Source organism: Morone saxatilis, unplaced genomic scaffold (assembly GCF_004916995.1).
Source record: "Morone saxatilis isolate NCDOM2014 unplaced genomic scaffold, NCSU_SB_2.0 Contig21, whole genome shotgun sequence".
Classification (NCBI taxonomy): domain Eukaryota; kingdom Metazoa; phylum Chordata; class Actinopteri; family Moronidae; genus Morone; species Morone saxatilis.
Genome location: NW_023339774.1, coordinates 1,056,838 through 1,069,684, shown reverse-complemented (window position 1 = coordinate 1,069,684; position 12,847 = coordinate 1,056,838). Strand labels below are relative to the sequence as shown.

General features: G+C 39.5%; 1 protein-coding gene across 1 annotated transcript in view; it reads left to right on the top strand.

Annotated features, from left to right (window-relative positions):
• The window catches only part of LOC118332812 (rapamycin-insensitive companion of mTOR-like), a 33,786-nt gene extending 29,072 nt beyond the window's left edge, over window positions 1–4,714 (top strand). The window contains exons 33-35 of the mRNA XM_035668241.1: window positions 172–295; window positions 403–541; window positions 1,406–4,714. Of these exons, the coding sequence (XP_035524134.1) occupies window positions 172–295; window positions 403–541; window positions 1,406–1,477 (335 nt within the window). The 3' untranslated portion in view covers window positions 1,478–4,714. The remainder of the gene's footprint in view (window positions 1–171; window positions 296–402; window positions 542–1,405) is intronic.
• Window positions 4,715–12,847: the final 8,133 nt, after the last annotated feature.

Genomic DNA, 12,847 nt, shown 5'->3' with positions numbered 1-12,847 from the left:
TGTATATATATAGTGTATATATATATAGTGTATATATGTGTATATATATATATGTGTATATATATAGTGTATATATCAGTATCGGCCACAACAAACAGATAATTATTGGTTATTGCTATTTGCCCTGAACTTCCATTTAGATCGTTTAATTTTCTCTTTGTACTATGGCAGGGATGAAGTCCATCCCAGAGGACGCGCCGGCCGGCAGGGTCCTGCTGAGGAAGGAGGTGCTTCGTCTGGTCATCAACCTCAGCTCCTCCGTGGGAACCAAAAACCATGAGACCAACCTGTTAACGTGAGGCTGAAGCTTTCTCTTGCCTTAACAAAACTGCGTTGTTACACGTACATTCTACATCTATCCAGCCTATTCTAATGTGTTGACTAAATGTGTTTTCTTGGTAGTATCAAGGAGAAGTTCCCCTATGCGTTTGATGACGTCTGTCTGTATTCAGAGGTGTCCTACCTGCTGGCTCACTGCATGTTCCGCCTGGCCTCACGCCGCTTCATCCAGGAGCTCTTCCAAGATGTGCCATTTGTACCAGTAAGGAGAAAAGTACTTTCGAATAGATTTCTTGAGCTAATCATAAAGCAAAGTACTGGAAATCTGAGCAGAGATTAGGACTGGTGAATGTGTTAAGAAAGAACTTCTGGAGGCCAACAAACATCAGTGGTGTCGTTTACATGATGCATTTATTGCTCATTCTTTTCTTTCAAAAGAAGAAGAATTTCAGAAAGTTTCCTTTGTTTTCCCCGCTGTAGTTGCTGTAGTTGCCATGATGATACAGCGAGCCACAGCGGCAAGTTGAACCATCATAAACTGTAAATGCAGCGGCATTTAGAGCTGTGCACGGTTACGCAGGCCGACAACCTTCCTCTCTAATCGGTTATTTCTGTTGGTGTCATTCCAAAACAAAAAAAGTTTAAAGCAGCAGCAAGAACTTCAATTTTGGGTTGATTCTGGCAGCCCCTGTGGACAAAAGCAGTATTGTTTTCACCTGCCTTGTTTCATTGATTTCAAGGGGTATTCAAACAAATCCAAAGGTGATGGTGTCCAGCTCCCTCTCCCTGTTTTTATCCTCAAGCATTGTTTACTTCGCTGGTCTGGCTGCACGTGCATGTTTGTACCGGTGGCGAGCAATAGTGGAGTACGGGCTGTTTCTGGTGAAATAAAAAAAATCTTACTCTTTAACAATAAGGTCTATCTCTGTAGGGATCCTTTCCACGAGCAGACACATAGAATAACAATATGAGCCTGTCAGTGGCAAACTACTTTTAATGTACCTTGACTAACATTACATGGCAGCCAAAGCAGGCTGCAGATAAATAACGCTGAAGTTTCTCAAATGCAGTTTATAGTACAAACTTAAAGACTCACATGCTGATTGGCTGCCTGTGTGTTTTTCAGATGTATGAAGAGGCGGAGAGCATCCTGTCCGTACTGCCACAGAAGTCCTCATCTCCACAGTCTGACACTTGATTAACCCTTTCACTTATCGTCTGCCGGCTGAAGCTCGACAGCCCCAGAGCCCAACTGCGTGTCCCAACCCACCCGTGAACAGTCACCGACCTCCTAACTCACACTCCCTCACTGAAACCCCACATCCTCTACAGCTCCTCTTTTCAGGGGAAGCAACAGCGTCCAGACAATGATCACATAACAACATCACGCTGAATGACCCAACGACGACCTGGTGATAGCCGCTAAAAGGTTGGTTTTCCTTATCCACACTTGTGCTGCTGCTACTGTTCAAAACAGAAAACGAAGCTCAGCTTTTCCCCAAAGTGGATCTCTGACATGATACTAAAGATGATGTGCCAACACAGTTCCTGTACTTTTGATAGAACACTAAACGCCTCCTCATTGTGAGAAAGGACTCGTTTGTTAAGGATGTTGATTGGTCTGTTTGCACATGATTAGAGAATATAAAGCAGATGGAGTGAAGTCAGACAATCATCAAATTTAACCTTCTGTCTTTATTATTCAAGTTACTTTAGCAATCTTTAGCACTCACAACCTCTGGTGATCTCATCAGTACAAACACTGATAGCAGAGCAATAAGGTAGCAGTTACTGTATTCACTCGAGTGTGCCTCATAAATAAAATTTGAATGCACTTTCAGAGGTTTATGAACATCACTGAATATGTAATGTTTTTGCATAACAACATTTATTTATCAGTATAACTGATCACTGCTAGAAACTGCATTTTCTGACCTTTTATTATTTTGTTGCAAGTGTTTTGTTAGATTTGCACAAAAAAATCATATCAAATTGCATTCCTAAAAGAATATAAAGAATTTGAACATATCAAAAAAAACATTTTGAAGACGTTTCCATACATGTTGTTTAATATCAGCAAGGTTGAGTCTCTTGTTTAACATTGTGTGCCATAGTAAGCTGAGCTTTGACAGTTTTTATCCAGAATTGTTGTAACTTTGACTAGAGCCTGACCGATATGGGATTTTTGAGACTGATACTGATTTTAATAAATAATAATAATAAAAAAAAAATAATAATAATACTATTATCATAAACCCTTTTGGGTTCCCATGCATCCTGGAAAACCAGTCAATTTAGAGACTACTTTTCAAGTCATGTATTTTAGCTCCTCACTTAGATTACCTACGTTGTTGTTGTTGGTTTAAGAACCTGCGTGGTAAGACACTTCAAAGCAAGTTTACCAGATGTGGAATGAATGAGTATTTTTTGCCGGTGCTACAAGCTCTGTACATGAACACTGTGTCATTAAAAATGAGGAATAAAACTAAATATGTCAATATTTGACCTACTGGTAAATTATATTACCATTAGTGAGCAAGTGCTGTTATGAATTGTCAAGAAAACTCCTGGAAAACGATTTCCTAAAAAGAGTAGTAAGAGGGAACCCTTAAAAAAGAATGGAACATACACTGTAGACCAATTCTAGTTACCATTGCTGAGAGCTGCTTCTTCTCTTACTCTGTGCTGCTTGCCACAGTATTGTAAATCACAGGAACTGTGCTGGATAAACTTTGCAGTGGTGCCAGTAAATTACCACAAGCATTTATTTTCTGCGTTATATACTGGGAAAAACATGTTGTCATGTACATACGTACATATCAATACGTTATTTCAGTTTGACTCTAATTTTGACCTTTTTTTTCACTGGATGCAATCTAATGAGACTGAACTGTTTGGAACAAACTGTTTGTTTGGAACAAAGAAAATGTGAGTATAGCATAAAAGAGGTAAAGACTGAGTGGCCCAGGTAATGGAATATCAAAAGTTTGAAGTCAAAGGCAATTGGTTTTGCTGTTTTGGATCAAGAGATTTTGCCCCTTAATCAAGAGGCTGTGTCAGTTCAACTGACTAATCACAAAGGTCACATGGTGCAACTGGATTCACCTGTGTCTCCAGCCCCAAGACCAGCCACTGACTCAGATATGTAGATGACAGCTGGGTTCAAATCTAAATCCAGGATATGTAAGCCTTCACAGATCAGTTCAGCTCACAAACATCAAGTTTACATGAAGTCCTTAGACTGGTTTTCTTGGATTATGCAGTACACATCAAAGCGTATTCACTGGAAACACACTGATCAGTCCTCAGTAGACGAGAACACAAACTGAGTGTCATTATAACTCTTCACCTTTGGGCTGTGGAATCTAATATCTGCTACCCAAACATCTAGACTTCAAGGCCAATACATCCAAGTCCAGTTGCCTTTAAGTCAATAATTCCAGATGAAGTGGGCGTGATCACATGTGTGGTTCACCCAAGTACTGCATTAACCCCAGCTCTCTATCAGTGGATTAATGCCAGTGCCCCTTTTGTTCCATGTTCAAACATGTAGTTTTCTCTGTAACTGACCTGCAACTACTGTTTTATGGAGACCCAAAGTGTTCAGTATGAAATAATTAAGTCATTATGAACATATTTATAAATAAAAAAATGACTATTTCATGTCAACATTTATTTTATGATCATGATTTTATGATTATGATATGCCCCCTCACTTTTAAGCTAGAAAGCTCAATAGCTGCTAAACAATTGAACCCGTTAGCATATTTTAGCTAGAGCAAGGACAATTTCAAAGTAATTTTAAATCAACCAACCAGAGGTTGTAAATAAACACAATCCACATACACAGAAACTAAACCTATTTAGTGTTTCGCCTTAGCATAAGGCTGCTCATACTACCTGCTTAACCGGCTAACTAGCTAGGCCAGCTTGTGTGCTTCAACTATTATTCAGCATCAAAGTGAAGAGCCAGCGTTAGCTAGCTATGTTGGCTAGAGCAACCACTGTGAAAGTATTTTTCTCTTCGTGTTTTTGCTCTTCTGTGTCTTTCTCTGAGGAACGTCAGAATATCCGAGGTAACTGAATTTACTCGCTAATGTTAGCTGTTGCTGTTAACATTGGCTCTTAACTTAACTTCAGCTCTATTAAACCATGCCTAGTTAGTTAGCCAGCAAGCTAGAAGTATGTGTAACCCTGTTCAGCTAAATACATAAAAGGAGATGGATGGAGAGTGTCTGTTTATTGACAGCGACAGCTAGATAGTTGATCCAGAATTACTTTGACGTTGGCATAGCTGAAAGGTGCTAACTTGCTAATTCTGCTAGCAGTTGTTGAGCTTGCATGCAAGGATGGTGACATGAAATAAGAATGTCAATATGAAACAGATTCATGAGATGTGCAAAAAAGCCATTTTGGAGTAAACATCATAATATGGAATGAACTCTATTTTTGAAATAAAGAATTGGATGAAATTATATTTCTCATTCTATTTCACTTATTTTTTTTTATTGAACATTTTGGGACTCCATACTGTGGACCATGATCTTGTTTAAAATATTAAATGAGATATGAGTGTTGTTATTACTATGCAATATGGCTGAACCTGTAAGTTATGCTATGGGCTAAGGAGTAGACTGAGCAGTGACAACGTTTGTAAGTCTGTTCAGTTTAGGCAGCTGGAACTACTTTTCCTTAATTTCTTGCATTATTTTAAGAAATGTGTTGAATTAAGTTTATTTGACTACTGTGCAAATACACAATAAAACCTGTGTACTGTATGTGAATGACATTTGGGAAAGTCTTCATGGGAGAGGAATTGCGAAGGTACATTTTATTATGTAATATTGCGCCACTATTAATTAAATCACAGTTTCCACCGATAACTTCTTCCTTTTGCACTTTTCAGATTCTTCTTCTATTTTCACTTCCCTCTGGTAAACTGATGTAACTATTTTAAGGAACATATTTAATTGAACAGGTGAAACTCTGAAAAGGTTTTGACATTGGTATTTAACTTTCAAAGACATCATGAGCATTTTATTCCTTGTGTTGTACATGTTGTAGCTTCTTTGAAGATCACTTGTCTGTATTATAAAAGATTGAAGGAAAGAACGATACGTGTTGCTTTTATTTTCCTTACGAGAAGTCTCCTCATTTCTCTCTATAGTACAGCTGGCACTATGGAACATAAGCAAAAATAAAGGGGCAGTGGATATGAAACCAAACTGTAAGACGCCTGCAGATGTGCTCCACAGGAATCTGTGTCAGTATTATTTTAAAATTCTTAAACATTTTTATTTATATATTATGTTATTTGGATTCTTTTGCAGGGATATAAAACACTTGTATCAGTGGCAAACGATAGCCTTTTATAATGTGCCATAAAGGAACAGGAACATATATTTTTTGACAAACACACACAGGCAAACTTGAAAAAACTACGGAAACACATACTGAGGATGTTCAACATTAATGTTGTATCTCTACTCAATAAACCAAACCAAAACAGATCAAATCAAACAAAAGTAAACCCCCTCCACAATTCATTTATTAATTATTCCTCCAAATAGCCCTATTTCATCTAACTAAAACACGTCCCTAATCCAGTGTGTATGTGACAGGAGGGCAGGAGGTTTCATCTTCTTTTTTCTTTTATCTTTTTTATGCTTCTTTCTTTCTTTCTTTCTTTCTTTCTCAATTAGCCACACAAGTAAACATTACATCACAATGTAAAGTAATTATGTAATTGAAAATCGAGCAAAGGAGACAAAAACACCCCTACCCCCCAAATACCAATGAAACAATAAAACCACTAATGACAACAATAACAAACAATATCTAGTCAGTAAAACATTTCATACATCAAAATAATAGTACCACTAAAAGTAGCATAAACAGTGACTGGGAAAGTAGAATGAAATAAAAATGAAGCAAAGTGAGAAAGGCCGAGCACACAGTAAGATATTATGTAGCAAAATCTTAGACATCATATTCTTTTAAAGGGTTAATATTTTCTACCAAAGGATTCTAGTAATATTAACCTACGGGAACGGAGACTGCAGCCTGATGATAGAGCACAACATTTGATATCAGCTCAGGAGGAGAAAATTAGGCATCTGGAAAATGTGTGTGGTAATGTTTCCTCATCTAGTCTGAATAACAAAATGATTTCCTAAAGGACTTGACTTTATTACGAACCACATGTTTGTTGTTTTGACCCAGTCACGTCTTCTCGCTTGAAGAGATTTTAGGAGCGTACCACAGACACTGTCTGAAGTACGAGCCTTCGGGCAGCCTGTGAAGGCATCACAGTGCACCTGCGTCTGAAGGACGCTGGTTTAGAGCCGCGCTCTGATTGGCCCGCTGTGATTAGAGGCGGGAACTCTCCGCTGAGCCGAGCGGATGATTAGGCAATACACCTGGCTGTCAAGATAAGTGCGCCTACCTGTCACTTCCTGCTGTCGGTATTTATTCATTTTCACTTCTTTTTTTCCGACTACGGCAGATTTGGCACGTCACTGCCATGTTTGTATGATTTCGTCTAATGTATCCCGCACGGTTTGTGGACCCTGCGGACCAAACGTTACGACCTTGGCTTCATGTAAGGCTCAAAGGAGGAACCCCCCCGGACGCTGCTGGGAAAACACCGCTCGGGTTTAATTAACCACCGCGGCTGATTTTAATGTGAACTCTTATTGTCGTCTTTATTAACACAGAAGCCGCGAACAGCAGCAGCGGCAGCAGCAGCAAGCAGCAGCCACGGCAGCCAGCACGCCGAGGGACTCTGCCCGGTGGAAAGGTAGGAGCCACAGAGGCGGTTAGCGGGAGATTGGGTTGTGCAGCACGGATACACACAGCGGCAGCGGCAGCAGGCCCCAGCTGGGGGATTCATATGGGCTGTAAACGCCGTGTCATACGTAGCTGCTGTCGTGACAGGACAGTGTGTGCGGACACTGTGGTTAATGGACGTTAATTAATGGCCGCTGTGTTTGTCATTCGGGCGCACAGATGTGTGTCCGTCTGCGACACTGGATGTGAATCTCAGATGTCAAAACATGTTTGTGTGTGGCGCAGGGCCGGCTCCAGCTTTTATTGGGCCTGAATGAGACCCTCCCACCCAGGCCCTCTCTAAACCCCCCTGCAGTGGCACAAATAGAGACATGTAAGAGGCCATGACAGTGTTATAGCTCATCCTGAAACGGCAAATTGAAGTGATATAAGCATCGCTCTGCAAAGGTGGTTGTGTGTGGTGTGTGTGTGTGGGGGGGGGAGACAATGAAGTCAACCAATTAGAAAAGCAAACAAGTAAACAAAAAAAATTCCTATAAGAATGTAAGTCTAAAGAAAAAAATTCCAAATGCATCGGGGTGTTGTCACAATTTAATTTGACCTCCGATCTTAAGGTCCCGATTAGGGATGTTAGGATACACACAATTTACGATTTGGTAAAATGTAAAAAATACTGGGTTGATGATGATGATGATGATGATAGGATTTTCCTACAATATTTTTAACCAAATGAGACTGAAGCCACATTCTGACTGTAAAAGATTCCTTTAATTCTCAGACAAAAATCTACAAAACTTATTTTCTCTGAAATCAATGAAATAATCCTTTTTTATTTCTTGGGTATAAACTGTGGAAAACAATACATATTTCCTTGTCTTTGTAAAAGTGAAACTGGTGTCTCTGCTCCTTGATACAGATACAGATACAGTGACGTGGGACACGGAAAGTCAAAAGTAGATAGCACCCTCTGCTGTTAAAAAATAGCATCATGATAAATTCTTCATCTCACCGATTTGAATCTTCACGTATTGTAATTTAGCTGTCTCACAATAGATCTTCACATTCCTAGTCATGATTTTATTCGATTCTATTTAAAGCTGCTGTAGGTATTTTTTATAAAAAATACTTTTTGTATATTATTATATACACTATATCCTTAATCTATACTATATCCTGACAGTAGTACATGAGACTTTGGGTTGGTGGCTTGAATGTCCAGGGTCCCAACAAGTCTGTATTTGACGACCTGAGAATGGGACTCAACAATTTCTTTGTCTTTCTCATCTCTGATTGGTTGATTCAAACCCGGTGGATTCTTGCTAATGTCANNCCAGAGGAACCTGATTGTTTCACATATTATCTCTCTCATGTACTACTGTCAGGATATAGGGTGAGGGCAGCTGTGGCTAATAATCCAATCATTTAGTCTATAAAATGTCCATCCAATATCCGAGAATGTCCAATACAATTTACCAGACTTCCAATGTTTTTAAATTGTTTTTAAACACAGCAGCGTTGGGGCGGTTGTGCATCACCGGTGGCTAATATTAATAATTACTGTATTTGTCCTCTTTATTAAACTTTCATAAATAGAAATGTTTACCCACACACAGAAACCTATACACATGCAGCTGATGTGACATAGCAGGACCCTGAATGTTTTGAGTGCCCCGGAGGTGAGCCGGCACTGTATTAAAAATGGAGGATATAAATAAACAGGCACAGTGCGGGACATACATTCTGTTTACCACCACAAGCAGGAAGCAGCCGTCACCATGGATACTGATGGGTGCATTACTGCCTGTGCTCTAAATGCACAACATCCCCCACCCAAAAAAAGTATTTCACAGCACAGAAAATGGCTGCATGTGTACAAAGGGTACAAAACACTATTTAGTAATGCTTTTGTTTTCAGTTTTAATAACATGTTGTTATCTAAAGTCACCATGACAAGTCATGGAATGTTTGTGTCCAAAATGATGATGATGATGATTGTAGCCAGATGGAAGTGGCTACAATGGAGTAAGTTGGTGCACACCTGTGATATGCGGGTGTATTTACCTATTTAGCTGAATTCAATAGAAACTGTATGACATCTAATTCTTTTTTTTTTTTTTTTGCGGGATGTGTTTTGGTGGTACCAATACACCAATCCTAAGAGTCCTTCTGTCCTTGCGTGTGTTCCTTGCGCGTGTTCCTTGCGCTTTCCAACTCTGTAGTTGCTGTTGTGGACAAGTCTCCAGCAGCACAGGAAGGCTACACTACGTGCTTTGTTCGTACCTGCCACACATATAGCGAGAAAACAACAATGGTGGATGGGGGGGAGGGGGTATGCTCACTAGGTTTCAGTGGGTGGGACTGGACTATGATTTAGCCTATAGGTGGTGCCATATTTTCCTAGAAGAAAGGGCTGAATACAAACGAGGCGTGTCAGGCAGTGCATGAGCAGTGTTTGCTGTGGGAGACATTAACTCCCTTTGGCGTGGACTTCAGGTTTTGTCACTTTTCAGACCTTTTACCTGCCCCTGATTCCTCTTGGCTCTGTTTTCTGTCATAAATATTGGTTGACTTTGAGGGCCCCTGACTCCTAAACTGTCAGTCATTCTATGATACCAGTGAAATTCCATGATATATCATAATACCCTGGTAAAAAACACAACCATAAATACCATGTACTTCATACACTGCTTTATTAAAAACAATTAAGAATAAGAACAATAACAAGAGTGGCACCTTTTCTAACAGTTTTTATAATTCACTGCTTAACTCTCAAACTACTTTAATGTACTCGCCTTGCTGTTCCCTTCGGTACTCTTTTTCCACTCTCACCCACTCTGGTCTGTGTCTGCCTCGCACACACACATCGACCTGGCATGTCCTGACTCTCTCTGTTCCTCAGCTCTCTCTGTCTCTGTTGACTTTCTCCAGCAGTAAGTTTTATGAAGTCACTAAAAAACACAACTTGTATTTGGGATTTCTTCACCCTCATTTCTGTTTTAACAGCAGCAGTGTCCACTGTTCATCCATGCTTTACTTGGTCCATGTAAAATATCCACCGTATCTGCGCCAGAGATTGTAGCATAATGGGAAAAGCTTCTTGCAGGCGTTTATGCTGCTCCGTCAGAATTGATTGATTTTCGCTACTGTAGGAAAAACGACTACCGCCAAGTTCTCAGAACTTTGGCATTGACTTGGTACCAAAGTGTTGGTTCTAGTGACATCCCTACTCCCCCCTCCTCTTAACTGTACTGTATGCCTTTTGTTCTTTTATGTATTGTACTCTGCCTTGCTGTAGAACTTGCTGCCCTCCCTGTTCATTCATCCATGTGTCAGGTACCACTTATCCACTGTCCTGCAAACTACAGTTTAAGTTCCGAGCAGCACAGCACAATTATTGTGACTGATGCAGACAGGAGCTTCATCATTTTGTGATGCGTAGGATTTCCTAATCTGCATCTTAACTATCCCATGACAGGATTGCATGAAAGACATGAAAATTGCCAATTTGGTAATTGAACTGACTTCTCTGGTGTGTGATTTAGGTATTTTGTTTTCACTGTGCAAATAAATATTAAGTCAGTGTCACGTTAACATTACTAAAGCTACTTGATCAAGAATATTTGTAACTTACCAAAATTAAGTTAGTTTTAAATTACTTTTTTTAATTAAATGAACTTACACTTACAGTGTATTTATTTTCCTGTATTGTATGACCAGATCCTTACCAATATACAGCCCTAATGTATTTAGGTGTTTACATTGCAGACAAATAAAAATAAGAAGACAGACGGTTTAATGTGCAGGACTGAAAGGCTGTCTGAGAGCGTGTCACTTATCCTTGGTTTCCTGTGGAAGAGCCTCCTGTGGAAGAGCCTCCTTTACTGTTTGAAACGTGAGCAGCTGAGCCACCTACGGCACCCACACTGATTTGGAATCTCTCAGGAACTCCCACATGTGGTGTGGGCTGTTATGCACAGCGAGTATCTGTCTGCTAAAAGTAGAATGTGATTGGAAGCAGTGTTTCATGGCTCGCAGTTTTAATAGTGTATGTTTAATTGAGCCTTTTCATCTCAAAGGCTTCATGTAAATGCACTTATTGTTTATAGTTGCAGCTTTAGTGTTTATCTTGCAGCTTTGTCTGTACTGATGTGAGGTAGAACCTACAGTTTCCTTTGTATCCAGTCTTTGCAAATCCTGCATATTGATGATACCATGTTAACAACAGAATGTCATCAGCATTACAAAGCAATGCTCTGTCTCAGGGAGCTACATGAGCTGTAACAACATGCAAAGACTTAATTTTCTTATAAATAGGACATTTCTTCTAGTTTCATGTGTTAATGTGAGAAAGGTTCCATCAGAACTGTGTGGACAGAATCAATCATGTGACTTAAATAATAAACTTAATAAAAAAGTACTTCCACCTCCTAAGAGCGCTAACTATTTTAAGGCAAAAACCGCCTCAAGTGAGATTAAAAACTTTTTAAAATTGTTTTTCCATTTCCATCAACCTTTCTAATGCAATACTTCAAAATGGTGGACTAATCTGTCTCTCCAATAGAAGACTAGCATTTACTCAACAATAGAAGAAGAATAGAAAAGCAAACACACTCCAGCAGCTCTGCTTGACTACTTACTTCATCTCTCTTTTCACTGAACATTAATTTATACATTCAAATTTAACAAATGTCAATTCTTGCTTTTCATAAACATAATACAAATATTAACTTGATACTAAAAGGCTTGCTGCTTCTGATAGATTTGATAGATTAGTCTGTATGAGTTGTTTTTAAGATTACACTAAAGACTAACGGTTTTCCTAGTCGGCCAGTAGTCGTTAGATAAAGCCAATAGTCGAGTAGTTGTTGCACATTTGATATTAGTTACTTTTCTGAATAATTTGAACAGCTGCCTGCTAAATGCTAACAGAAAAAGTAGTTATGATTCTGAATGTGTTAGAACAGCAAGGAGACTGAACACTTAGTTCATTTATTTCAACACAGTGTAACAAAACACAGAATGAATAACTTCACTAGAACAAATACTGACGGACTTATTAATACGATGTATGATATTGTTAACAGTTACTTACAAATTGACTCGCTACAAACTGGCTCCTCTTCCTCCGTTTCATGCCTGTCCCTGCCTAAACCCACCATCTTCATCCCCAGAGTCAGAGTCCCGGTCTCTGTTGGTGCGCTTCACTCATTCTGGCAGTATTCCCAGCTGGGTCCTCTGCTCCTACGCTATTAGTGTTAAAACTCCCCCTGTCCTTTTGAGCTCCCAGTCTAGGTACAGTCAGCTAATAGGACTGCTAACTAGCTACTGAGACCAGCTAGTACAGTTAGCTATGCTAACAGTGCACTGGTAAGTGACAAGAAAACATCCATGTTGCAACAATACCCTGATGCTTTCATCCCGGTGACAAGTCGCACCTCCAGAATGGAGTTTAATGTTTTTCTATGATCAGAATTAGGTCGACTTTTGGGGGGCAGCCTAGAGATCTGTGTTTCCCAAAGTCCAAGATGATGTCCTCAAATGTCTTGTTTTGTCCACAACCCAAAGACATTCAGTTTACTGTTTAGAGGACTAAAGAAGGCAGAACATATTCTCATCTGAAATCAGATATTTTGGACATTCTTTCTTAAAAATGGACTTGAAGCGATTGATTTTCAAAAATAGTTGGTGATTATTCAACTAATTGTTGCAGCTCTATTTTGTGGTCACCAGTTTCTCCACACGCTTGGAGCTGGAAGGTGAGGCAAGGGGGTTGTAATCT